We start from the raw sequence: 27228 nt of genomic DNA on the forward strand, positions 1-27228 counted from the left end.
ATGAATGAGTGAATGAATGAATGAATAAAATAAAATAAAAAATAAAAAAGAATTTACTTTAAAAAAAAATGAAACTAGACCACAAAATTATACCGTACACAAGAATAAACTCAAAATGGATAAAAGACTTAAATGTAACTCATGAAACCATAAAAATCCAAGAAGAAAATTTAGGCAAAAAAATCTCAGACATCATATATAGCAGATTTCTTACTGATACATCACTTAGGGCAAGAGAAATAAAGGGAAAAAATAATAAATGGGACTACATCAAACTAAAAAGCTTCTGCACAGCAAAAGAAACAACCATCAAAATGAAAAGTGAACTCACTCTCTGGGAGAACATATTTGCGAATGATACATTAGATAAGGGGTTACTATCCAAAATATATAGAGTACCCATACAACTCAACAAAAGGAAGACAAACAATCCAATTTAAAAATGGGCAGAGGACCTGAATAGACACTTCTCCAAATAGAACATACATATGAAAAAATGCTCAGCATCTTTAATCATCAGAGAGATGCAAATTAAAATGATTGAGCGAACACCTCACACCTGCCAGAATGGCTGCCATCAACAAATACTCAAACAAGTGCTGGCCAGGGTGTGGAAAAAAGGGGACTCTAGTACACTACTGGTGGGAATGCAAGCTGGTACAGCTACTATGGAAAACAATATGGTGTTTCTGCAAAAAATTAAAAATGGAACTGCCATTTGACCCAGTGATTCCACTTCTTGGAATATATCCTAAGAAGCCTGAAACACCAGTCAGGAAGAATATATGCCCTATGTTCATAGCAGCACTATTTACAATAGCTAAGATCTGGAAACAGCCCAAGTGTCCATCAATAGATGAGTGGATAAAAAAAAGCTATGGTACATTTACACAATGGAGTACTATGCAGCTGTAAGAAAGAATGATCTCTTACCCTTTGAGATGACATAGAGGGACCTGGAGAGTATTATGCTAAGTGAAATAAGCGGGTCAGAGAAAGACAAGTACCACATGATTTCACTTATTTATGGAACATCATGAACAAAATAAGCTGTCGACCAAAATAGATCCAGAGTCATGGAAGTAGGAAACAAACTGACAAACCTCAGAGGGATGGGGGGTGGGGGTGGGAAGAGATAAACCAAAGACAAACCAAAGAATATATATATATATATATGTACATATATATATATACACACACACACACAAAACCAATGGACACAGACATTAGGTTGGGTAAAGCTGGAGTGGGGTGGGAGCAGGAGGAGAGGGTCAATGGGGGGGAAGGGGAGACATCTGTAATACTTTCAACAATAAAATAATACTAATAGTAATAAAAAAAAAAAAAGAAAAGAAAAAATAATGACAGAAAACTTCCTTAACTCAGTGAAGGAAACAGACATATAAGTCCAGGAAGCACAGAGTCCCAAACAAGATGAACCCAAAGAGGCCCACACCAAGACACATCATAATTAAAGTACAAAAGGTTAAAGACAAACAGAGGATCTTAACAGCAGCAAGAGTCTGGCTGGTGTGGCTCAGTGGATTGAGTGTCGTCCCATGGACTGCGAGGTCCCGATTCGATTCCTGGTCAGGGCACATGCCTGGGTTGCAGGCTCGATCCCCAGTAGAGGGCATGCAGCCAGCAACCAATCGATGTTTCTCTCTCTGTCTTAAAAAAATCAATTAAAAAAAAATTAAAAAACAAAAAAAGGCCAGTGTGGCTCAGTGGTTGAGTGCCAACCCATGCACCAGGAGGTCACCAGTTTGATTCCCAGTCAGGGCACATGCCCAGGTTGTGGGCCAAATCCCCAGTGGGGGGCACGCAGGAGGCAGCCAGTCCATGTTCTCTCTCATCGATGTTTCTATCTCTCTCTCCTTCCCCCTTCCTCTCTTTCTAAAATCAATAAAGAAAATATATTTCTGTTTTAAAAAGAAGGAGAACTCTTCCAACCCTCTAAACATGGGGGCAGGGGAAGACTGAAGCTCTCCTTCTTTAAAAAAAGCAGCAAGAGAAAAGCAGTTTGTTACCTACAAAGGAGCTCCCATAGACTGTCAGCTGATTTCTCAAAAGAAACTTTGCAGGCCAGAAGGGAGTGGCAAGCAATATTCAGAGTATGAAGAGCAAGAACCTACAACCAAGATTACCCTGTCCTGCAAAGCTGTCATTTAGAATCAATGGCCATATAAAGAGTTTCCCAGACTACAAAAAGCTAAAGAAGTTCATCACCACCAAACCAGTATTATATGAATTGTCGAAGGGTCTTTGTGAAGATAAAAATATGAACAATAAAATGGCAATACATATCTATCAACAATTGAATCTATAGACCAAATGAACAAGCAGAACAGAAACAGATTCATAGATACAGAGAACTTTTTGATGGTTGCCAGATGAAAGAGGTGTTGGGGGGCATGGGCCGAAAATGTGAAGGGATTAAGAAGTAAAAATTGATTGTTAGACTGACAACCTCAGAGGGAAGGGCGTATGCAGGAAGAGATAAACCAACGGACACAGACAATAGTGTGTGGAAGCCAGGAGGGGGGTGGGAGCAGGAAGGAGGGGGGTCAGTGGGGGGAAAAATGGGGACATCTATAATACTTCCAACAATAAAAATAAATTTTTTTATCAAAGTAAAAAAAGAATAATAACCCAGTCACTGTGAAATTCTAGCACATTACCATCTCTGCGGAAGAGAGAGGGTGGTGCACGTCTGGACACGCTGTCCTCTCCCTCCTGCTCTCAGCCCACAGCTCTGTCCGGATCCTCACGAATATTCTATCACCCCTCTAGCTGTCACCTCCAGTTCTGCCTCTGCTGTCAGGGCCAAGAGAGTGTGAGGAATAGACACGACAGTGAGGAGAGCCCGAGGAACTGCCACCTCCTGGAGTCTTGGTCTCCTCATCTACACAGTGAGCACCTCCACCTCCTAGGACCGCCGTGCCACCAAGACGGTGCGTTTGGTGAGCTGGGCCAGGCTCAGGACAGGGTAGCCAACCTCGAAGAGCTACCTTTTCGTGAAGGCAATTAGGTATTATTGGCTATTTTCTCCACAAAGCCGGAAATGTTCGCCAGGTTTGTAGGTTGAGCGTATAAACAGGAGAACATAGGGGCAAGCTTCCTGACATTTTTGGTTCAGGCCTTTTTAGGACCCTTGGAAATTCAAGTGTCCCGAGGAAATAGACCAGTGAAGCCTTGGCTACCTCGAGCAAAGTTTTGATGTCAAAATGTAAGATTATAAAATCTTTCATCATTCCTATATATGGGCTATTTCTCAACTAAATCTTGACCGAAAAAAATTTTTTTAAGGAACCCTTTCATGGTTTTCATTTAAACCACCTTCTCTAGGTTGCCGAGGGCAGGGGCTTCCTTCTAGTTTGTGGAGCTCCCCATCGCCCGCTCTGGGTGTGGTTCCCTGAGGACAGACCCCCATGGGCCCTCCTAACCAGGCCACACATGCAGACTGCCACACCTTGTACACAGGACCTGGCTCCTGGCTCCAGTCACCTGCACCGGGCAGCTGGTGCTCCAACCCAAGTTGTGCTCTGGGAAGGGAGCCAGTGGCCTAGGGGCAGCCCAGCCAGCCTGTGCTGCTGGAGTGCTCCTCACTCCTGGGCTGTTTTGAGGGGTGGGGACTGACAGGCCAGAGCATAGAGGATGAGGAGCAGTTCCAGAGGACACGGCAGGGGAGGGGCAGCAGGCGGAGCCAGCAGGCAGGGTCAGGCAGAAGGATGGCAGGGACAGAGCTGCAGGCTCCAGGAGTGACGGAGGGCTGCTCCAAAGGTGGGAGGAGCCGTTTCCTGCCTCCACTGTGGCTCTGACTCCCTGTCACCTCAGGAAAAGCTGTCCCCACTGTGTGAGGCACCTGTGTCCTGTGGATAGCACTGCCAGCCCCACTCAGCACCGGCCCCAGGAGGAAGCAGAGGAAGCTTGACAGGTGGCTAAAGACTGGCAGAGAACCACCCCACCACTTCCATGTTACCTCTCTGAGCCTTAGTTTCCTCATCTGTAAAATGGGGACAAATCACTTACCTAATGCTCATGCCCACCTACCCAGTTGTGAGGCTGAAAGGAGCTAAAGGACATCAAGCAGCAGACCCAGTGCCAGACCCTGGGTGGGCCCTCAGGGACTTAGGAAGGACATTAGCTGCAGGGCCAGCGCAGTGGTTCAGACCCACCCTTTCTGCCCAGGGAGAGGCTCCTTACAGGTGGATGATCCTCATGGGCAAGTAGAAGTGCAGGTGGTACTGGATCTTCCTCATCAACTCCTTTCCCTGGAACTCCCGTATCATATAATCCACACAGTTCGACTGCCTCGGGAGGAAACGCAAGGCAGGGAGGGTGTGGCCCAATCATCTGAGCACTGGGCTTTGGGAATCCAAACAGCTTCCAGTGTTCTCCCCCATCTCTCCCAGCCCCTTCCAAGGGGCTCTGCGAGCCCCACCCAGGCTGGCAAAGGGAAGCTGCCTAGCAACAGAGCTGCTCTTGGATTTGCCTGGGTGAGAGGCTTATTGGCCAGCATTTGTGAAGAGAGCGGAGAGCACTTCTGTAACACGGTCAGCAAGTTCCAGCCTCTGTCATCTCATGGCACACACACTAATTATGAAAATTCTGCGGCACACCGAAAAATGTTATATTTTTTGCCAATCTGACAAAAAAAATAGGTATAATTTTAATTCGTTCACGCAGGACGGCTATTGTGTTGGCTGTTACTTTTTTGACACGCTAAGGCAGCAGTTCTCAACCTGTGGGTCGCGACCCCTTTGGGGGTCGAACGACCCTTTCCCAGGGGTCACCTAAGACATAACAGTAGCAAAATTACAGTTATGAAGTAGCAACAAAAATAATTTTATGGTTGGGGGTCACCACAACATGAGGAACTGTATTAAAGGGTTGCGGCATCAGGAAGGTTGAGAACCGCTGCTCTAAGGGGAAGGAGGTCAGTGCCCTGACTAGACAGTCAGGTGTTGCGTGTTTTTACAATTCTTGCAGCGCACCGGTTGGAATCGTTGTGCTACATGCATCGTCACATCACTTCCACACCTGGGCATCTCACCTGAGTCTGTTTATTCACACACACACCCCCCACACACTTCATGGATAGTAAGACTGTGCCCATGTACGTATAGATTAGTTGCCCCAGATCATCTATCATGTTAACAGCAAGGGCCCATGAGCCAGGCCACGAGGGCAACTCTAGACTCTATTGCTAGCCTCATGGAAATATGGCCAAGGCTAAAACGAGCTACCAGGTGAAGCTATGACAAGAAATAGGGAGTTATTGAGAAATATCATTGTGTCAATGGCAGAGAATGCGGGAAACATGTTTATTATAGAATATTAAGGGAAATGAAAGAAGAAAAATAACAGAATGTAGCCCTAAGCCCAGGGGGAGGTGCGATAGCGCAGTTAACACATGGGCTCTTGAGGCGAACTCCCTGGGCCTGAGACAGCCTGGCTGCTCACCAGCTCTGAAACCCTGGGCAAGGCTCCTAACGTCTCTGTGCTTCAGGGTCCCAACCTGTCAAGTGGAAAAACAGTCACCTACCACATAGGACCCCTGTGAGGTTTACGTACAATAACACATAACGTGCCCAGCCGGTGTGGCTCAGTGGTTGAGCGTCGACTCATGCACCAAGAGGTCGCCGGTTTGATTCCCAGTCAGGGCCCATGCCCAGGTTGTGGGCCCAATCCCCAGTGGGGGGCATGCAGGAGGCGGCCAGTCGATGTTCTCTCTCATCGATGTGTCTCTCTCTCTCTCCCTCTCCCTTCCTCTCTCTCTAAAATCAATAAAGAGCCCTGGCCAGTTTGGCTCAGCGGTTAGAGCATCGGCCTGCGGTCCGGAGAGACCCGGGTTCGGTTCCCGCTAAGGGCACGTACTTCGGTTGCAGTTTGTCCCCAGCCTGGTTGGTTGTGCGGGTGGCAGCCACTCGATGTGTCCCTTCACGTCGATGTTTCTCTCTCTCTCTCCCTTCCTCTCTCTCCCTCCCACTCTATCTGTACAAAAAATGGAAAAATATCCTCGGGTGAGGAAAAAATAAAATAAATAAAATAAAATAAAATCAATAAAGAAAAAAAATTTTAAAAACAAACAAAAAATAATAGTATGTAACATGCTTAGTACAATGCCCGTTATCATTTTCATCATCGTGACATCTCTATGACACTTCTTTTTTGTACTCTTCTGTATTCTGTATTCTGTGTTCTTAAATGCTGTACAGTATATGCTTATTGTAGACCACTTAGAATCAGAAAAAAACAAAAGCATTATTATTAATACGCTCTAAAACTCTGACAATTTTGGATTTAACAGCCACAGATGTGCCTGTTCCTGAGTGACCATAAAGGGCCACGAAACGGTTGTGGCAGCGGCTGAAATGCCCTCAGCTGGTGAGCTGCTCACTGCTGTGTGCTCAGTCCGTCTCCTGCAAGGGCACTGACAATTGTCATACACCCTCTTGAACCCCAGGAGGGGAATGAGCTATGATGAGCCCACAAGAGTCTCAGGAGGGTGCCCTCAAGGACTCTGAGGGTTCCTCTATCCAGCATGCACCCCAGAATCCATAGGAGGCTTTCTGATGTTGTGGCTGCCCCCATATTCAACCCTCCATGTGCTTCACTGACCAGCCAAGGCCTGTACCCTCCAGCCTCCCTCCAGCTACCTGAGGCAGCAGGGGTGCCCTCCTCACCCAGGTGATGAAGCCATTACACTCTATGTCCACCTTCAAAAACAGCGCCTCTAGCATCTCATCTGACATATGGCCCAGAGTCTTCTTCATGACCTTGATGAAAGCCTCCCTGTTCAGGCCTTCAAGAGAGAGAAATATATCATCACGACCCATCACCGGCCACAGGGTTCTTGAGTGTCCTGAGCTGAGGGGGACACACAGAGGATCACATCTGCTGGGCCGTCTGTTGCATCGTCTGTTCAGCATTCAATCATCCCACACACCTGCTGCACACCTTCCACGCAATAGCACTAGGTTGGCCTGGCTGCTGGGGAAGGGGGATCAGGTCCCATTTTTCAATAAATAAGACAACCGGCATTGAGACAAAAAAAAAACCTGATAAAAACTTTTAAAAAAAGTAAATAATGGCAACAACGAGGCATAAATTCAAATGTATAGAGGGAGAGGTGAAGCGCATCTTTTAAAGGCAATTAAAATACGAACTCTGGCTGGAGGAGACGGTGGGAGGGCAGAGCAGGAGAGGACAGGGGTAAAATATCTCCCGTGCTGGGTTTCATGGCTCTAAGGGACTCTGCAAATGAAGCAATAACCTCCATCTAGATTTTTTTAAATGATCACAATATTTATAAAGTGCTTCTAAAAGCCCCTCCATCCCTGGCTGGTGTTGCTCAGTGGAGTGTCATCCTGTACACCATCAGGGTATATACCTGGGTTGTGGGATTGATCCCCCATCAGGACATGTACAGAAGGCAAGTAATCAATGTGTGTGTGTGTGTGTGTGTGTGTGTGTGTGTGTGTGTGTGTGTGTCTCCCTTTCCCCTCTCCAAAATCAATAAGCATAAATGAATAATAAATTAATACACCCCCCTCCAAGTATTTGGAGTCCTCGCCGCGGCCTAAAGGCCAGGCATTATCCGGCTCCTGTCACCCTCACCTCCCACCACAGTCCCCTGCATTCTCTGCTCCAGCATAAAGTCCCCACAGTTTCTCACACCACCGAGCACACTCCCACCTGAGAGCCTTTGCATTGTCTGGTTCCCCCACAGGGAAGCCTTCCTGGGGACTATCTAAGGAGGTTCCCCCGACCCCACACCCAGCTCTACCATCCTGACATCCCTCATCACCACCGCAGCCCATGAGCTCTGGGAGAGCAGGGCAGAGCTGTCCCTCCGTGACTGGTCCCCGAGTGTTTCTGTCGGCACGAGGATGCGATGGTGATGATAATCAGGTGCCAGTCTCATCTGTGTTTATTCATACTGACCACCTAATGGAGGGAGGGGCTCGCGAGGAAACTGGCACAGAGAGGCAAGGCCCCATGCCCAAGGTCACACAGCTGGGAAGTGATGGAGCCTGAGGTGAGCCCAGCAATCTGGCTCCTGAGGTCCTGCTTTCACCCCACTCTGTGCTCCTCATAAAACACCCAGCACAGTGCTACAGCTGTGGTTATTATTTATTGGTAGATTAAGGAATAAATGAAAGCCTAAACAAAACATATCCTGCTTAAAGAAGGATTCATCTTATTTATCTGAAGCTAGAGCTAAGAGGCTTAGACATTTTAAGTGGCTCTTCACGGTCCTTCCGTGTACAACATGGACATCAGATGACGGTGCATGAGCAGCAGCCTTCCCCTCAGGCCAGGGCTGGGAGTCAAAGCGCCTTTGTGCAGCATTTAGTGAACAAACTCCTCGTGAGAGAGCTCCAAGGACCAAGTCCTTTCACAGTGTTTCGGAAACCATAGAAACTGTTTACTGCCATGTTATTTTAGTATATTTCTCATAAACAGTATATCAAGTTTCTTTGAGAAAAAAACAAAGTATTTTAGAAGGGAAATGTAGCCCAGCCAGTGTGGCTCAGTGGTTGAGCATGAACCCATGCACCAAGAGGTCACCGGTTTGGTTCCGGTCAGGACACATGCCCAGGTTGTGGGCCAAACCCCCAGTGGGGAGCATGCAGGAGACGGCCAGTCCATGTTCTCTCACATCAGTTTCTATCTCTCTCTCTCTCTCTCTCTCTAAAATTACTGAAGAAAAACAATTTTTAAAAAAAGAAGAAGGGAAATGTGTGCCGTGCGGGCCAGGGGAGAGCCCTGCTCGTCCCCTTCTGAAAGGCAGCACTCACCCATCTGACCCACGCGGGTAGTTGGAGGCTCTCGAAGCCCTGGCCAGGGGGCTCAGTTAGTGGGAGCATTGTCCTGTACACCAAAAAAAAAGGTGGCAGGATCAATTTCTGGTCAGGGCACATACCTAGGTTGCAGGTTGAATGCCCGGTTGAGGTGTGTTTGGGAGGCAACCGATCGATGTTTCTCTCTCACATGGATGTTTCTCTCTCTCTCTCTCTCTCTCTCTCTCTCTCTCTCTCTCTCTCTCCCTTTCTCTAAAACATCAATGAAAACATATCCTCAGGTGAGAATTTTTTTAAAAAAAAAAAGCTCTCAAAGCTTGAATGTGACAATATCACTTCCCTGGGGGAGTGGTCGCTACCAGGATCAGACAGCAGGGAACTTTCTGGGGGTGCTCCCCGACTTCTGCCAGCCCACTACACTGAGCCAACAGTGACCTCGAACCACACCCCGTGGTGCCTTTGTTTGTCTTGGGACCTCCTCCCTATGAGCAGAGACCCAGCCACCGCTCCTGCCTCCCTGGCAGCTCTCTCCTCCAGGCTCTGTGGCCTGCCCTGCCCCATCACTGTGTCCGCCTCTTCCCGTCACTGTCTTTACTGCTTGAAGCTCTCGAGGGACCTCATCTATTTAGCCATCTCTACATCTCAGGAGAGAATTTCTCTCCCATGTCCCTGACTCTACTTCCAAGTGTCCCCCTGGTGCCTCCAACTCATGTTTTAAGTCCAACGCATCTTTCACAAAGCTTGCCCCACTTTCCTGTGTTTGCCGCCTCTGCAATGGCAGCACCTCCCCCAGTCACCCAGGCTGAAAACCTGAGGCGGGTTTCAATGTCCTCCCTCCTAACTCCTCCGAAGGACACTGTGACCCTAGAACGGAGGCACCCGATGAGGACAGAGAGGCACTGGGCAGCTCGAGGATCTGCCCGCGGACACGCTGAAACCGAAGCCGTCCCTCCTCTCTGTCACAGTCTCCACTACCCTCTGTAGGGCTGAGGCTCTTACAACTAAGCCCTCCCAATCTACCCAACCTCCTCGCACCACAACGCTTCCCTTTCTCAAGCGGGCCTAGAGGTGTCACCTGCCCATCAGCCCCACTGCTGGAGTTCAGGGCCCCTCCTGACCTGAGCCACCCCCTCCATGCCCCCTCTCCCCGCCTCTCCCCAGGACACCCCTCTGCCACTGCCTCCCGGACGGCCTCCTCCCGTGTCCTGGGGCTCCTGCCTCACCGTTCCAGCCACACCGTTCTATTCCCAAGTGCCCCACCCACCCCTTTTGCTCCCTCTCTCTTTCTTTCGTAATGCCAAGCGGTAGAATTATGGACTATTACCATATCATTAGAAGCATTTTTTTAAATAAATGCTATGTGAAAAATATTTAAGTAAAAAAAAGTTTCCCAGCCTCCCCTCTGCCTTCTGGGGGAAATGAGCACGTGCTCCCCAATGATCCCAGAGCCATCACACAGACGCTGCTGCGCTGCACGGTCACACCCTTCCTCCCCTTCCTCTGACATCGGGGTGCCGCGCACCGTGTGGGCTGCCCATGAAAGCACAGGCGTCGGTGTCAGTGCCCCGGGCCACTCCATGTGGGCGTGTTGCTGACTTACGTGAGCAGAGACAGGCTGCAGGCACCATGTACACAGCCAGGGCACCGCCACCAGCTCTGCGAGCTTCCATGAGAACTGAGTTAAATCCCACAGAGGCCTTACAACCCATAAAACTCTGTCCTGACACTGATTTTCATCACGCCTGGCAGTGCTGGACAAAACGTCTGTTGGGGACACTGTGCCACTGACGTCCACCCAGAAGCACCTGCACAGAACGTAAAGTCCACGCTGGCTCCAGGCGTGAAGCTGCAGGGCCCAGCTCAGTGTTAATCCCTCAACCCCTGAGCAGCCTGCAGGCTCCACCAGGCAGACCCCCCAGAGGTGCTAGGGCTGTGGGCACATGGACACTTTCAAAACCTCCCAAAGTGCCCTGGCCAGTTTGGCTCAGCAGTTAGAGCGTCGGCCTGCGGTCCAGAGAGACCCGGGTTCGGTTCCCGCTAGGGGCATGTACCTCCGTTGCAGTTTGTCCCCGGCCCTGGTTGGGGTCGTGCGGGTGGCAACCACTTGATGTGTCTCTCTCGCATCGATGTTTCTCTCTCTTTCTCTCCCTCCCACTCTATCTGAACAAACAAACAAACAAAAAAAATGGAAAAAATGTCCTTGAGTAAAGATTTTTAAAAAAAAACCTCCCAAAGATGGGTGGGCACTCCCCTTAAAAATCCACAGACCCACCTCTAAAACCTTGGTTCAACCAACAGAAAAACTAAGGCCAGGAACGGGAACTTGCAGAACAGGGAGGAGAGCCCTGTCCTCTCCATTTTCCACCAAGGCAGGCACAGTTGGTCAGAGTTCCCATGCTCAGAATCTCTGTTTTAAAGACTTTTGAAAAACAATCCTATTTCCCTTTACATCAGCTAAAGGTGAATTTTCCTTTCTTCCTTTTAAAACCATGACCAGTTTTTGTTTGTTTGTTTGTTTGTTTTTTGGTATGTGCCCCTAGTGGGAACAGAACCCAGGACTCCGGTCCGCAGGCCAATGCTCCAACTGCTGTGCCAAACTGGCCAGGGCCATGACCAGTTTTTTTTAAATGAGGAACCTCTCTTTTACATTAATATGAAAAGATTACCCAGACATAGTAGGTAAAAAGCAAGATGGGAAACTTCGGAAAAATCATTTTTTAAAAACCAAGGAACAGCCCTGGCCGGTTTGGCTCAGTGGTTGGAGCGTCAGCCGTGGACTGGAGAGTCCTAGGTTCAGTTCCCGATAGGGGCACATGCCTCGGTTGTGGTTTGTCCCCGGCCCCAGTTGGCGTCATGTAGGTGGCAGCCACTCGATCTGTCTCTCTCACATCAATGTCTCTCTCTCTCTCTCTCTCCCTCCCTGTCTCCCTCCTGCTCTGTCTGAAGATGAATGCAGGGGTGTCCTCAGGAGAGGATATATATACACACACACACACACACACACACACGGAACTGACAATCATGAGGGTCCTTTTGCAATGTATAGTGGTATATCATCACATTGTATACTTTAAATGTATCATAATTTTATTTGTCAATTACTCCTCAATAAAGCTGAAAAAGAAAAGAAAAGCAAGGAGTAAGTAAAACAGTGTGGACAGTAGGCAGCCACTGCATATAGAATAGGGGGAAGCAACTCTACCCGCTCTGTGCTTGCCCAGCAGAGGGAGACATTTCTCTGTATAATAAAAAGGTATCATGGGAAATTGCATTTTGACTATTGAACTGCATGACTATATTACCCATTCAAAACAAACACAATAAAAATTGTGGCCAAAGCTGGCACTGCCCGGTTACTCCAAGACACAATGGTGGCAACTCCTGGCTGCTAAGCACAAACACAGAAGAACCTCAAGTGGGAATCATCTCATCTTCAGGTCAGACACAAATGGTCTTATTTGTAAATGGGACTTGTTATCCTTTCCTGCCCACATCATAATGTGCTGTAAAACTCAAAAGAAATTGATGGGGTAAGTAGACAGGCCCCCAGCAGTGGCATTCATAATTTAGTGGATATAAATGCCTTTAAGTATTCTTCTTATTTAATTTATGTGTATCATCCCAAGGGGGGGGGGGGGATCAAGGTATAAAAGAAAATGTTTGATGTACAAAAGATATTCTTCATGATGTTATTTAAACTCAGTAAGACCTAAATGTCCAAATATAAAGTAATGTCTTGGTCAACCAGTAGAACACACATTCATTGGTAATGATGGTTTGGAAAACCACACAGCAATGTAAAAAAGCCCGTAAGGTATCAATATGAAGAGAAAGAGAGGGTCTGGAATTACATATATAGTACAATTACAGACATGTAAGAACATACATAGCCATAAGTGGCAGAGGCCCCATGATGTCCACCTCCCAGCGTTCATCCTCTCCTGTAATCCCCTCCCCTTGAATGTGATGGGACCTATGACTCACTTCTAACAAATATGGCAAAGGTGATGGGATGTACAGGACCATGTGTACACGAGTACATGAATATGTAAGATTGTAGCACTTGTCTTGGTTAAGTTTCTATTTCCCTAGTTGGCTTGAGCCTTGAAATCAGCCATGTGGAGGACCCCACAAGGCCAGGAACTATAGGCAGCTCTAGGCACTGGAGGCAGCTTCCAGCCAACAGCCAGAAAGAAACAGAAGTCCTCAGTCCTGCAGCTTTAAGGACCTGGATGCTGCCAACTTGAATGAGCTCAGAAGTGGATCTTTCTCCAGTCAATCCCCAGATGACACAACCCCAGCCATCACCTTTATTGCACCATAGTGAGACCCTGAGCAGAGGAGTCACCAAAACTGAGATAATAAATATGTGGCCATTTAAGTCAGTAAATTGAAAATCTTTTTACACAGCAATAGATAATAAGCCATACATATAAAGTTGTTTTGAAAAATATATGCCAAAATGCTGACAGTGGTTATATTTAGGTGTTTGGATTAGGAATATTTTTTTTCTAGGTCCCAAATAGCCTCTAATATGCTTACAAGATTTATATAACAATAAAAAGTTTTAAAGGATACACTGGATGCACAAATGATTGTCAAGTCTGAACCCTCCACACACCACAGTACTGGGTCCCACCCTGTGCAAAAGCCAAGAGACTAAGCCCACCGTGCAGCTTTACCTCTGGCTGAGTTTACGTCATCCTCAAATATTTTCTCCATCTTGGCCAGGTGTAATTCGGTAAACAGCAGGGGCTCATGTTGGAAGTCAGGCATCTGGCTAAGGCTGACGGATGATGTCGGGAAGCTACCTGGGGTGGACGGCTGGAACAAATATGACCACAAGAACCAGGGACTGAGAAGGTGGATTTCCTGTCCCGGACATTTTTAAGCACATCTTATTGAAAGAGAAACCTTTTGGGGAAAGACAACATGTAGTATTATGTTGTGTTACTTACTGATACACACAAGTCTTGACCTCATTCAGACCTAGGAAGACCAAGAAAGATCTAGATGCTTCTCTGACTTTGGCAGTTCCCCTTTTACAGATGCCCCGACTTGAGGCTCAGTGAGGTTAGCGGACACAGCCAAGGTGTCACGTCACACATAACAGGACTCTAATTTACAAGGTGCTTCAGTTCAGTAACTATATTGTTTCAAACCTTCAGTGGTCAAAATTCAATGCCCCATGGAATCCAGCTCCATGTTCCCCAGACAATTTGATACGGTCCTGACTAGCCCAGACACCCCCCGGGTCAGATCAGATCATCTTCACACACACGGAAGGTCATGTAGACCCCTCCATCCAGGGCTCACAGCTTCCTCCTCCTACTCACCTCCCACCATCCCCCCAAAAGCTTTCCCCACCCCTCTATCCCTCAACAATCAACAATGCTTCCTCTCTTTATCTCCTTCACAGGACTCATTTTGATACTTGGCATAATGCTTCAGGTCACTAAAGGCTTAGGTCCTCAAAGTCTGCCTCCCCCAAAACACTGCAGGTATGGACTATACCATGATAGTCACTGAGTGCTGCTCACTGAGACGCACTGCTTTGAGCTTTTGGGGTCAAAAAGACTTCGGTGAATGTTGGACTATTCAGTCTCCCACCAAACAAGCAAAATGTTCATCTCCTGTAAACTTTCATTCATTCACTCATGGTTCACACACATTTGTTGAGTGTCAAATACTGTGGACACGCAAGTGAACAGAGTTGAGACCTGCCTTTATGGAGCCAGGCAGATGAGCTAGTTCATGCTCTCCCCAGCCACGCAGGCCCTCAGATTAGAAATTTGAGCACCATTTTTGGCTCTTCCCTCTTCCCTGCTATATATTCTGACTGTCCCTCTTGTTAGTTCTTACTGATCCATCTCCTGTACCTAAACCCTCCTCTTACACATCCCTGCCCCACCCCAAACCCTGGCCTTTTGCTGGAACAAGTACAATGTCCTCCCCTAACTGAGACCAGGGTTCGGCCTTCCCTCCCAATCCACCTCCCAACACTGGCACAGTCATCTTTCTGGAAGGCAAATCTGGTCATCTCTGACACCTTCCAGGCTACTCCCACCACCTCCAACTACTGCGTGTGGCATTCAGAGTCCTTTGCAGTGCAGCCCTGACCTGTCTTTCTAGTTTCAATGTACACACCGTGGTCCAGGCACACTGAGGGTTCTCCAGCATCCCCAGACATGGAAAGCAGTCCACTTTTATCACACTGTTCCCTCCATGTAATACAGACCATCTCGCCTAGAGCTGAACTCCCACCCATTCCTCAAAATCTGGCTCAAATGGGTACCTCCTCCAACGAGTCACCACTGCCACCTCTGTGCTCCCAAACTCTTTGTTCATATCTGCAGTGCATGTGTCTTATTGGTGCGTCTGTCCATACATGTAGACGGCAAAGGCTAGAATTCTGCCTGGCTCCCTACTTCCAAGCTAATTATCTTGGGCATATCACAGCACTTCTCTGAGCCACAGGTGTCTCTGTCAGCAAAAGAGATCCACAATACCTACCTTGCAGGGTTGTGGTAGGATTTAAATGACAGCCCGGCCAGTATGTGGCTGAGCATTGACCCATGCACCAAGAGTTCACCAGTTCAATTCCCGGTCAGGGCACATGCCCAGGTTGTGGGCCCGATCCCCAGTGGGGGGCATGCAGGAGGCAGCCAATCAATGTTCTCTTTCCTTGATGTTTCTATCTCTCTCTCCCTCTCCTTTCCTCTCTCTCTCAAAATCAGTAAAGAAAAAAAAATTTTTTTTAAACATTTAAATGACCCCTGAACACATGCAAAGTCCCAGCGAACCACGGTCACACAATAAATAGTGGCTCCTGTTATTACTCCTCTTATGGGAGCTCTTTAAAAGCAACAGCATATTTATCTTAATTTAATCTTAATTTATACTAATTATCTCTATAATTCCCCAGCCCCAAGCACATACTAGACACGAAATACTCATCTGGCTTGATAGTAATTTGTACAGCCCATCACACCATTATCATAACTGGGCTGAAGAGAAGTAAGTCGAGTGGGTGGAGAGGCTGCCGTTGGGTAGCTCAGATTTGCTGCATTGAGCCCGTGCAGTGCTTTGAAAGGAAAAACCAGCCTGCCTCAGTGCACACTTCAGTCACCTACCTGGCCTTGGAAACGTCTGAGTTTGCAACCCCTGGTGAGAGACTGAAAACCAATACAGACTTCTATTCTAGGCTAATGAGTGATGTTTGGATGGCTCTGGAACACCCCTTCTGTCACCAGCTCTGATGGTTTTCTTACCTCCTGAGGGTGAAGACTCTTTCTTAAGTCCCCAGAAGACAATGGTCTTGACCTAGAATAGGGAATCATAGTCACTTCAACGCCAGTCGTTGCAAGAATCACGTGGGAGGCTGACCTAGCTGGGTCACAGGAGGGTGGAAAGGAAGTCAGGGTTAAGGCAGGGGGTGGCTGTGCGGCGCCATGGACACCCCAGAGCACATGTGATGGGCAACCCTTTTCCCACAGGGGCTTCTCCAGCAGGGAGCTTTTCCAGGCTGACAACTGTGGGTTTTCTTTCCCCTGATGGAAAAGAGTTGTCCTACTGAAGCCTTGGGGCTTCTCGAGTTACTATACCAGGGGCTTCTGAACCAGGGTCACCCTTTTTTTACAGAATTCAGAAGGGCTTAGGAGACCTTAGGTGACCCAACTACAATTCACAGATTAGGAAAGTAAGGTCTAGGGGTGGGCCTGTGTCCAAAGGGTCAAAGACATGCCCCAGAGGGGAAGCAAGACAGGCCCCTCTGATGCCCCCCCCCTGATGCCCTTGGAGACAGGACTTGGGGAGAGGTGACAGAAACCTCCTCACAGTAGCAAAGGGTCAGGGGAGAGTGTGTGGGAGATGTCTGTTCCCCGGAGCTCTGCTCTGAGAACATAAAGGACGCGTTTGCACTGGGTCAGCAGCAGCTCCGTAGAATATGGACGACAGCGAGTCCACCTCTTCAGCAAGTCCCACCAGCAGGAATGAAGAGGGTACTCTAGGATGCCGGGGGAATGACCAGGAAAGAGTCAAGCCCTACTCATGCTCAGTACAGAGCAAATGAGCCAGCTTGGTTTGGCAAAGGGCTCCTGGGGGGGGGGGGTAGTGGGGGAGAGGAGAAAAAAGGAAGTAGAATAGGAGGCTGACTAGGCTGAAGGGCAGTTATGAACATTTATCAGCATAAGATGGAAGGAGAGAGGAGGAAGAAGGAAGACTCAGCAATAGTGTTCTAACCTAACAGTGTCTCGGCAGCAGCTCAGATGTTAAGGACCAAAGGAGAGAGATGAGCCAAAGGAAAGATTTGGAAACCAAGAACCAGGGTAACTGAAGGAAATGCCAGAAACATTTCTAGAAAAGGAAGCAAAGAGGAAAGCGGCCTAATGCATGCTATGCTGAACTGTTCAATTAGAAATAAAAAAACAAATACCCGGAAATATAGGGACTGAGTGGCTACATTTAGGAGATAGAAAGGAGGAGAGACACAGGAAAGACAGGATGAGTCAGCTAGGAGGATGGGATGCTTCAGAGTGGGCCGCGATGATAAGAAAAGGAAAAGGCCACTGAACACAGCCATTAAAGGTCACCAGTGAACAGAGGCCACAGAAGTGGATTTATAAGTCTGTTTCTGGTAAGTATACGCACATGTATGTCAGCACAGAAAGACAACCTGGGAAATTATGCTCCATGTGTAACGGCAGTTATTTCTGGTAGGTGAGATTATAGAGAATTATTAAATCTTTTATTTTTTTTTTTAATTCAAAAAAGGTCCATGGCAATCTTTAAAATTTATTTCAATGGTGTGTAGCGATTTAAATCACTCATTTGTGAAAGCCCATTGTACAAGAGTGGTTGCTGCAGCACTGTTCATAGTGGCAAAAATAAAGTGAATGGCTGTCAGAGGATGATGGCTGAAAGGTCAATACACATTGCAGTCAGAGCACTCCAGGGATAAACATGACCTTCAGCACCAAGTAGGAGGGATTTCCATGAGATACGAATAACAAAGAAAAGATGCTAAAGAGTGTATGTGATGCCAATTTTTTTTTTTTTTTTTTTTTTTTATCCTCACCTGAGGACATTTTTCCATTTTTTGTACAGATAGAGTGGGAGGGAGAGAGAGGAAGAGATAGAGAGAGAGAAACATCGATGTGAAAGGGACACATCGAGTGGCTGCCACCGCACGACCAACCAGGGCCGGGGACAAACTGCAACTGAAGTACGTGCCCTTAGCGGGAACCGAACCCGGGTCTCTCTGGACCGCAGGCCGACGCTCTAACCGCTGAGCCAAACCGGCCAGGACTGATGCCAATTTTTATAAAAGAATGACAATTAGATATGTGTTTATACAAGAGGATCACTGTGTACACACATATACTACATTTGTAAATAGGACTACCCCTTAAAAATTATGGACAGGAGTGGCTCAGTGGATTGAGCATCGTCCAATGGACTGAGAGGTCCTGGTTCTATTCCAGATCAGGGCACATGCCCAGGTTGCAGGCTCAACCCCCAGTAGGGGGTGTGCAGGAGGCAGCCGATTGATGTTTGTTTCTCTCTCACATCAATGTTTTTATCTCTAAAAAAAATTATGGGGCCTTGGTCGCTTTGGCTCAGCGGTTAGACCCAAGTTCGGTTCCCACTAAGGGCATGTACCTCAGTTGCAGTTTGTCCCCAGCCCTGGTTGGGTCGTGTGGGTGGCAGCCACTCAATGTGTCCCTTTCATGTCGATGTTTCTCTCTCTCTCTTCCTCTCTCTCCCTCCCACTCTATCTGAACAAAAAACAAAAAAGAAGTCCTCAGGTAAGGATAAAAAAAAAATTATGGGGACAAGGCAAGAGAACATAGGTCCACACAGCAAGTCTCATCACTTTAAATGTTTATGTAAATATACTATTGAACAGCCCTGGCCGGTTTGGCTCAGCGGTTGGAGCATAGGCCCGTCGACCAGAGTCCTGGGTTCAGTTCCCACTAAAGTTGCGGTTTGTCCCTGGCCCCAGTTGGGGTCATGTGGGTGGCGACCACTCAATGTGTCTCTCTCACATTGATGTTTCTTTCTTCCTCCCTTTCTCCCTCCCGCTCTATCTAAGTGCAAGAATGTCCTCAGGTGAGGATAAAAAAAATAAACACACACACACAATTGAACAAAATATTCCATTCTCCTACCTTGATAAATATACTTTCAAACCAACCTGGAAGGCCAGCTTCAAATTCAGATTTTTCTAAACTCCTCAGCTCAGTGACAGAATTTGGCAGTTTGGGGAAAGCCAGCCACTATGCCCTCGGCCCATCCCCACCCCCTCTCTGTCCTGCTCAAGGGGCTTGTGGATAGTGGAATGTACATGGACACCCCAGCCCACACTTCGGGCTGTACCTCCCCCTCACCTACACTGCTCCACAGCTACCTCAAGCCTAAGGGGGCTGCCTCAAAACTGATGCACTGGGAAGCACATCCCCACAGACCCTGGTCAGGTTCAAAGCCATTTGGGTAGGAAATTCCAGTACTTAGAGCATGGGGGGAGAGGAGCCTCTGGATGGCCATGTCTTCTTTAATAAGTGGAGAGGGACAGAGCTAGAGGGCCCACAGCCTTCTTGCCTGGGACTAAGGAAAGGATTGTACTGTCAGTATGTTCAAAGTCATGAGTACAGAGGAAAAACATGGAAGGACACACACTAGGGTGTTAATATAGGTTATGGGGAGTTGGGGGCTAGTTTGACAACAGGCGGGCAAAGAATAAATACAAAAAAGTCTGCACTAACCAAACGCACGTGTATCATCACATTTATATAAAGCAGGAAAGCATGGGTATGTTTAAAGAAAATGAGCATGTTTTATTTTGCTCCAAAATCTTGACAATTAAAGTAGCGTCACCAGTGAGGGAGCAAAAGGCCACCACAGTCTCTGGTGTGCCACAGTCAGGACCCACCATGGTGTTCAGTGGTATTACTAACGATCATGCAGAACCGGAATCAAATCAGGAGAAATAAGACAAACCCAAACGGCAGGCCAGTCTACAAAATAACTGGGTTTTATTCTAAAAATGTCAGTGTCGTGAAAAACAAAGGCGGCTAAGGAACTGTTCCAGATTAAAGGTGACTTAAGAAAGCCAACAACTGAAGGTAATAAGTGATTCTGAACTGGATTCCAGACTGGGGGGCGGGGAGGAGCTCTAAAGGCCATTAGGACCATTGGTGACAGTTGAGTATGGACTCTACATTCTCAGCTAATACTGAATTAATACTCCCTGCTTTTGGCTGCTATACTGTGGTTAGTAAATATACACTTGAGTATTTCAAGGTAAAGGGGCATTGTGTCTAATTTATTCTCGGATAGTTCAGCAAACATATACAATGAAAAACCAAATGCGGCAAAATGTTCACAATTAGTCAATCTGGGCAAAGAGTAGTTCTTTACACTATTCTTACAACTATTTAGAAAGTAAATATACACTTGAGTATTTCAAGGTAAAGGGGCATTGTGTCTAATTTATTCTCAGATAGTTCAGCAAACATATACAATGAAAAACCAAATGCGGCAAAATGTTCACAATTAGTCAATCTGGGCAAAGAGTAGTTCTTTACACTATTCTTACAACTATTTAGAAAATGCTATTTAAAAACTAAAAATTTTATGAGAGAAATGTGTTTAACCAGAAGAGAGAGAACTCTATGTTCATGGACTGAGGCAAGAAGTAGAAAAAAATATTGGTGGAGGGGAACAGAGATATTCGAGAGATAAGAAAGAGAGTAAGAAGCTGAGAGAGGTACCAGTACTCCAATACCAATGAGAAGAAAACTTCAGGTGTAGAATAAATTTCTATTTAGAATATAGAATGAGTAAGATCAGGGAAAGCCACATCCATTGGCCCCAATCTATTCCCTAAAGTTAACCTGCTCTGAGGTCAGGAGCCAGTAATTGTACAAACCTGGACACAGGAGTGGAGCTTGGAACAGCCACTAGCACTACATGCTAGGGATGGGAGGAGAATAATTGGTTTACTGAATAATTAGTTGGTAAGAATTTGTAGGGGCAGATGACTTAAGGCCAAAAGCAGGTAAAGCTGTCCTGGAAATGGGTAAGAGATGCTCTCCTGTTTGGCCTTTGATCTCAGGCAAATATATGTTAGGGCCCAGGTGTCTAATCTTTCAGAAAGGACTTTATCCCTCACCCCTCACTCACCCTGGCCCAACTTGATCTCCCGAGTTAACCTCACTGGCCATATCTGACAGAGACTTATCGGTTTCAGACTTCAATCTTGAGAGAGACATCTTGGCAGCTGTCCCTACATCCAAAGTAGCTCCTTTACAAAGTTGCCGTGGAACTCTGGGGGCTTCCACCTAACTTCAGTCAGCTGGCCACACTGAGAACCAGGAAATGAGACAGCATTCCATGTGCAGAACACAAAACAGAACATCAGAATCCATCCCACAAACCGTAACAACACAGCCATTTTTCATCCAATTTGAGACATTCTTTTTATTGAAGAAGTTGAACTTACAGCAGACAAGTGACAGGAGCTACAGCACACATCGCCAGGACAAATATGAGTACAAAACAACCCGTAGAACAAATACAGCACAGAATGCCCACCTCTCATGGAAACTGTGGAAATGCCAGGGAGCCTGATGATAAAGCAGGGTTCACCAAAACCAAAAGGCCAACTGGCCCCTACAGTTGGGACAGGAAAAGGTACAGCAGCTCTCAACATGTTCTCTGTGTGAGCGCCAGTTCTTTGAAAAGAGGAGGGCTGCAAGGGCATTGTATGGGAGACGGGAGTCCTATCAACCCAGACTTCAGGGCAGGCCCGGACTTCGTGCAGCGCGGTTCTCTCTTGGTCCATGGCACAGTACAGCAGGCTGAGTTGGCCAAAGGTAAATCTCTTGGGAATTTCAACCAGGGACTTGGAATCTAGATTTAAAGATATCCAGCTAAATCACATTTCATGATGACCTACATGTTACCAAAATGTAAATGACCACCACACAAGACACTCCCCAGACCTACATCACAAAGAGAACACCCACATACAGAAAAAAACTTCTGCTCCCATTTCACCAATAAAGATTTTGTCACACTGTAGAACATTAAAAGTAGAGTGGTTCAATGAAATGTCATAAGATACAGGTCTTTTAAAATCAGTTTTAATAAACTAGGTCTTAAGCTAGTAGGGTTTATTTTTTAAAAAACAAGACTGATGGTCCTTCACTTGACTGTTTCCCAGAGTGGGGTTTGTTTTGTTTTGGTTTGGTTTGGTTCAGTGCTTTCATTTCCAATTCAATGTTATTGTTTCTACTTACAGTAGTTCCCGCAATTGATCACTATTTTTATATAGGCTAAATATGCTAAATTCTATTATAATAAATATACTTTTCCTTCCCCGGGAAGAAACATGAGAAAAAAGGAGAAATATTAAGATGCATTCCTTCTGGTAAGGAAAAGTTTTAAAAAACTCCTACCTTAAAAAAAAAAAAAAAAAAAGGTAGAAAGGGAGGACATTGGGAAGAAAAAATTTCCTAGACAAACTTCTACACAAAAGTAATTCTGAAAAAAAGGTTCCAAGTCCCACTTGAGACTAGTTCAGGCACTATCTGCCAATCAATCCTAAGGAGATCCTGATCCCTAAGAGCGGAGACAGGCTGCTGCCAAGAGGGAGCAGGTCCAGCTGACGGGCTGCAGGGACACAGACAGTTAACTGCTCCAGGGAAGGCACCTCCACCCCACTCAGCAGCAACGCCAATATTTTCCTCTCCAGCTTTACCACTATGGATTTAAAACGTCAACACTTGTATCCTAAACCTACAATTATGTCAATTATGCCTCAATAAAGTTTTAAAAAACAAATTTGTATCCTCAGCTTTTATGTAATTTAAAAAATTGTTTAATATACAACTTAGTTTGCTGAATAATTAGTTTGTAAGAATTTGTAGGGGCAGCCCGGTCGGTGTGGCTCAGTGGACTGAGCATCGTCCCATGGACTGACAGAGGTCCTGGTTCGATTCCTAGTCAGGGCACATGCCCAGGTTGCAGGCTCGATCCCCAATTCGGAGTGTGCGGGAGGCAGCCAATCGATATTTCTCTCTCACATCGATGTTTCTATCTCTCTCTCCCTTCCTCTCCCTCTAAAAAATCAATAAAGACATACTAAAAAAAAAAAAAAAGAATTTATAGGGGCAGATAACTTAAGGCCAACAGCAGGTAAAGCTGTCCTGGAAATAAGTCAGAGGTACTCTCTCCTATTCGGCCTCTGATCTCAGGCAAGTGTATGTTAGCCAAGAACAGAGGCTTTTTCCTTTTCAAACACAAATAAACAAGATAGATTTCAAAATGCCATAATTCAAGAAAATAGGCAGATTCTCAATGTGGCTACTTACCTATCTCTCCCCACCCCCCAAAAAAGAAAGAAAAGTACTTCTTTTTTTCTTTTTTAACTTCTTTTTTTCTTCATTAATTACTTTTTTAGAGAGACAGGAAGGGAGAGGGAGAGAGAGACAGAAACATCGATGGGAGAGAAAATCGATTGGCCACCTCCTGCATGCCCCCACTGGGGACTGGGCCCTCAACCTGGGCATGCCCTGATCAGGAATCGAACCGGTGACTTCTTGGTTCATGGGTCAACGCCCAACCACTGAGCCACACCAGCAGGGCAAGAAAAGTACTTCTTAAAGATTGAGGGGGATACTGAGAATCAGAGTGTTAAAAATTCTTAGGACATTTTAAAAAATAATTATTTCACTTGACATTGAATTATTATTTATTTTTTTAACCTTTAAAATTAATAGGGAGGGAGGTGTACATACACACAGAGACAAGCTTGGACTACCTATAACTACCTGTAAAACACAAATCATTTATTTCATTTTTCCAAGCAGCGTTTAAAATATCAAAGTAAAAACAGTCATACATAATTACACATAGTTAACTCTCACACTATTTTGTAGAAAAACATATAAAATACTCCCAAAATGGCAACATCAGATTAGAAACCTTTAGAATACTAAAATCCACACGACCTTGAGGTATGCTGGATCTTTAAATCACTAGAACTACTTCAAAATATATAAATGAGACTCTTTATGAGAAACATAAATAGCAACATGATAAAATAACTGTGAAGCAAGCAAGAGAGGAAAGAAATATGAAGGTCACTCAAGCTCAGGATGAACCATGACAAACATGGGTACAATACATCTAGATTCTCGCATTAAATGGCAATTCGGGGATGTATGTTAGCAAAGCCCTCCCCGCAGCTTGCTGCAGCCTGAAGAAAAACCAAACACATTTTGTTGAACTACTTACTTCTGTCAAAGCCTCTTCTTTTAGTGAAAACTTTTACTAAAAACACAAAAGCTGTACACTTTACAATTTCATTGTCAATGATAATTTTTTCATAATGTATCATATAAAATGGGTACAACTGATGCTGAGAAACACTGCTTTTCTCTGAACCAAACTGTCCCTCAACCTCTGATGAAAATTGGCCTCCAGAGGCAACAGTTGCCAAAACACTGGGCACTCCCCCACTCTTTTCTGTCCCCCACTCTTTCCTGCTCCAGTATCCTATTGGCTTTCACAAACCCAAGTAACATTTTCCTGGCCCAGAAGAGATTTGGGGAAAACCATTCTGTCTCTGAGCCAATGAAAAGCCGTGTTCTATAGACCAGGAATGCAGGGCCTGGAGGAGGACCCTTGCTCAATTCCTGGTCCTTGGACTCCTGGCCATAGAATTTCCCCTTATTTATTTGGTGAAGGTCAGAGAAGGGCTCTAGACACATATTCCCTTTATATAGTCTATCTACCCCACTTGTATGCTTATTTATCGTTGAACTTAACTTTAAGAGTCTATACTACAAGTTGTGAATCATTCGTTAAGGTTGAACCTTAGAAACTCATCTCTGTTCCCACTGGAAACTATTAAGAGCCAGCCATAAAGCCAGCTTTGTTAAGACTTTCCCTGATGGGCCGAATCTCACCTACCAGCTTCTCAAATCTCATTCTACCATCAAAACTGAAAGTTAAAGACACCAGTAAATAGAATAAATTACTCTTCCTCCTCTTCCTCATACCCATGTTCAACCTATCCCCACCAATAATTCCTGCAGACTGTGAAAAACAAAGTAAACCAGGAAAAAGTTAAAGGAGAAAAAAAAAATTTTTTTTTGAGATAAGACATCTTGCAAAATTCTAAACTGACAGATCACTTTGCAATTCTAAATCTATCTCCTGACACAAAGTTCTCTAGACTTTGGTGGCTAACCTGGCCTGCTTTCAAATGGTCATAGGTCAAAGATTTGCCTCTCCCCATCTGCAGAAACATGTCTGTGAAGGCTATTTTCATTTTATATTTCAAAACCTCAGAGCCCCCAATAAAAAGAAAATACTGACTATTTAAATTTCAATTTATACGTATATGACTTAAGATCCTGGATTGAGGGGCCTAGAACTCCAACTCAAAGGCTAGACATGCTTACCCAGATAACCAAATTAATGAAACTATTTGACTACAACCTCAACACAAAATTTCTGTGCTCCAAGGACTAAGGTAACATTACTTTCCAGTTCAGATTAAACCAAAAGGTAAACAGACTTTCACAAATTATAACTGTGTAACAATCTGGCTCAAGTCTTCTGGACTAATGGTTCTACAATTAAATTCAATTGGAAAGTACAGAAACCCTCCCTGGGTTTTCTTTCAGACAAGGACTTTGCATACTGTTATACTTTCACATATAAAAACTATGAGAAAAAAAGCACCAAGTGTCAGAAATAAATATGAACTCATCTGGTTCTTAAATATTTTATAAATGAAAGGTGTGAATTCAAGAATATGACATCGTCTTAATTTTATATCAACAGCAAGTATCAGACCAACAAAATGACTGGTCATTCACAAACACTGACCACAGGCTCAGACTCAGCTTGGTTCAGAGCAATTATTCCCACCCCCTCTGTTGACAGCAGTCAGATGTGGGTCACCCACATACTAACAAGCTAATCTGATTAGGGTGATTGTGCTTAATGCCTAGATTTTATTTGTGGAGTATGGTAAACTACTATGAACATCACAAAAGGAGCACCTAGTACCAAATCTTAGAAACAATCCTTAAAGAAAAAACCTCTCTAGTCTCTTTGGTTATAGCAAAAGAAAATGCTTCCTTTTGAACACCATATTACATTCTTGAAGAAAAAATTTTTAAATCAATAAATCTGAATTATTGAATCTTCATTTTAAAAAAAATGATGGAGTGCGTGTTTAAACCTCAATTTCACTTGGGGAAAAACGGTGAAAATCATAGCCTGAAAACTGAAAGGAGCTGGGCTCATCAATAACAAGCTAGAAAAGAAACACTGAAAGATCTTATTACTTACTTTACAAAATACTCAAAGCCTACCTTAAGAAATGCCCCCTGATTTCTCAGAATACAAAACCCTGCTCTAAGCTTTTCTGATCTAGAAACAGAATTTCAAACTGGATCTGAAGAACCCATGTGGGGCTGTCAAACGTCATAGTTGCTCTGTCAGCTTATTCTGATTCCAACAAGCTCCCTGTGAGGGAGGCCTTCAACATCATCATCCCTGTTTTGCAGGTCAGAACAAGAAAAACAGTCAATTAGCTCAAATCACAAAGCTAGCAGGAACCTAGAAGGACTAACCCCCCTGTCGCACGCCCATGCCCTCCACCCCACCAGAATTAGACTTGAACTTGCAGGCATACACGTAAGGGCAAAGTATAGGTCTAAGGACTACATCAAACCTGGGTCACCTGAGGTACAAAATAAAAACAGATTTTCAATCTCCTGATTTGAAATTTCTGGGGATGGACTGTAGAAATATGTTATGTCCATCAAGTTCCCCCGGTGATCCTAAAGCCCACAGGTTTAAGAACCACCGGCATGAGTAAATCCTAAATCCAAATCCAGCCAGAAAACCCATTTGTTTACCTATCCTCCATACAACACAGAACTCGCCAAGCAAACCAAGCAGCTTATTCAAATTTACTGTACCAGTGACCTAATGTGAGTTAGTCACATCAAAAGACTGTATGTGCTAAGCCTAAAGAGCCAGGTCAATGGACTTAGGTCAGAGGTACACACAGTATCAGCTTCCTTCTTTCCAAAGTAACTTCTCAGTTGACATTATCCAACAGTATCTTCACAAACTCCATGCACTCCTGGAGGTATTTTCTTATAGATTACCAACACATATGGTGTCAAATTCCTTCTGAAGGAGCATAACATTTCAAGGAAGATGTTATAGCATTAACTTCTAGAGCAATGATTCTCAACCTTCCTAATGCCGCAACCCTTTAATACAGTTCCTCATGTTGTATGTGGGCGTATTTGCATGTGGGTGGACCTGCCTGGAGATGGATAGAGGAGCGGTGTCTCAGTTCCTAAGACCACTAGAAATATGTGTT

At 45.4% G+C, this 27228-nt stretch overlaps 1 protein-coding gene across 1 annotated transcript in view; it reads right to left on the reverse strand.

The window, feature by feature from the left end:
* Positions 1-21112, reverse strand: part of EFCAB8 (EF-hand calcium binding domain 8) — a 60864-nt gene extending 39752 nt beyond the window's left edge. The window contains exons 1-5 of the mRNA XM_036244730.1: positions 20994-21112; positions 16082-16133; positions 13493-13634; positions 6690-6808; positions 4207-4310 (exon numbers count right to left, since the gene is read on the reverse strand). Coding sequence (XP_036100623.1) covers positions 4207-4310; positions 6690-6808; positions 13493-13634; positions 16082-16133; positions 20994-21082 — 506 coding nt within the window. The 5' untranslated portion in view covers positions 21083-21112. The remainder of the gene's footprint in view (positions 1-4206; positions 4311-6689; positions 6809-13492; positions 13635-16081; positions 16134-20993) is intronic.
* Positions 21113-27228: the final 6116 nt, after the last annotated feature.

The sequence above is a fragment of the Molossus molossus genome, unplaced genomic scaffold, assembly GCF_014108415.1.
Source record: "Molossus molossus isolate mMolMol1 unplaced genomic scaffold, mMolMol1.p scaffold_m16_p_6, whole genome shotgun sequence".
Taxonomy (NCBI): domain Eukaryota; kingdom Metazoa; phylum Chordata; class Mammalia; order Chiroptera; family Molossidae; genus Molossus; species Molossus molossus.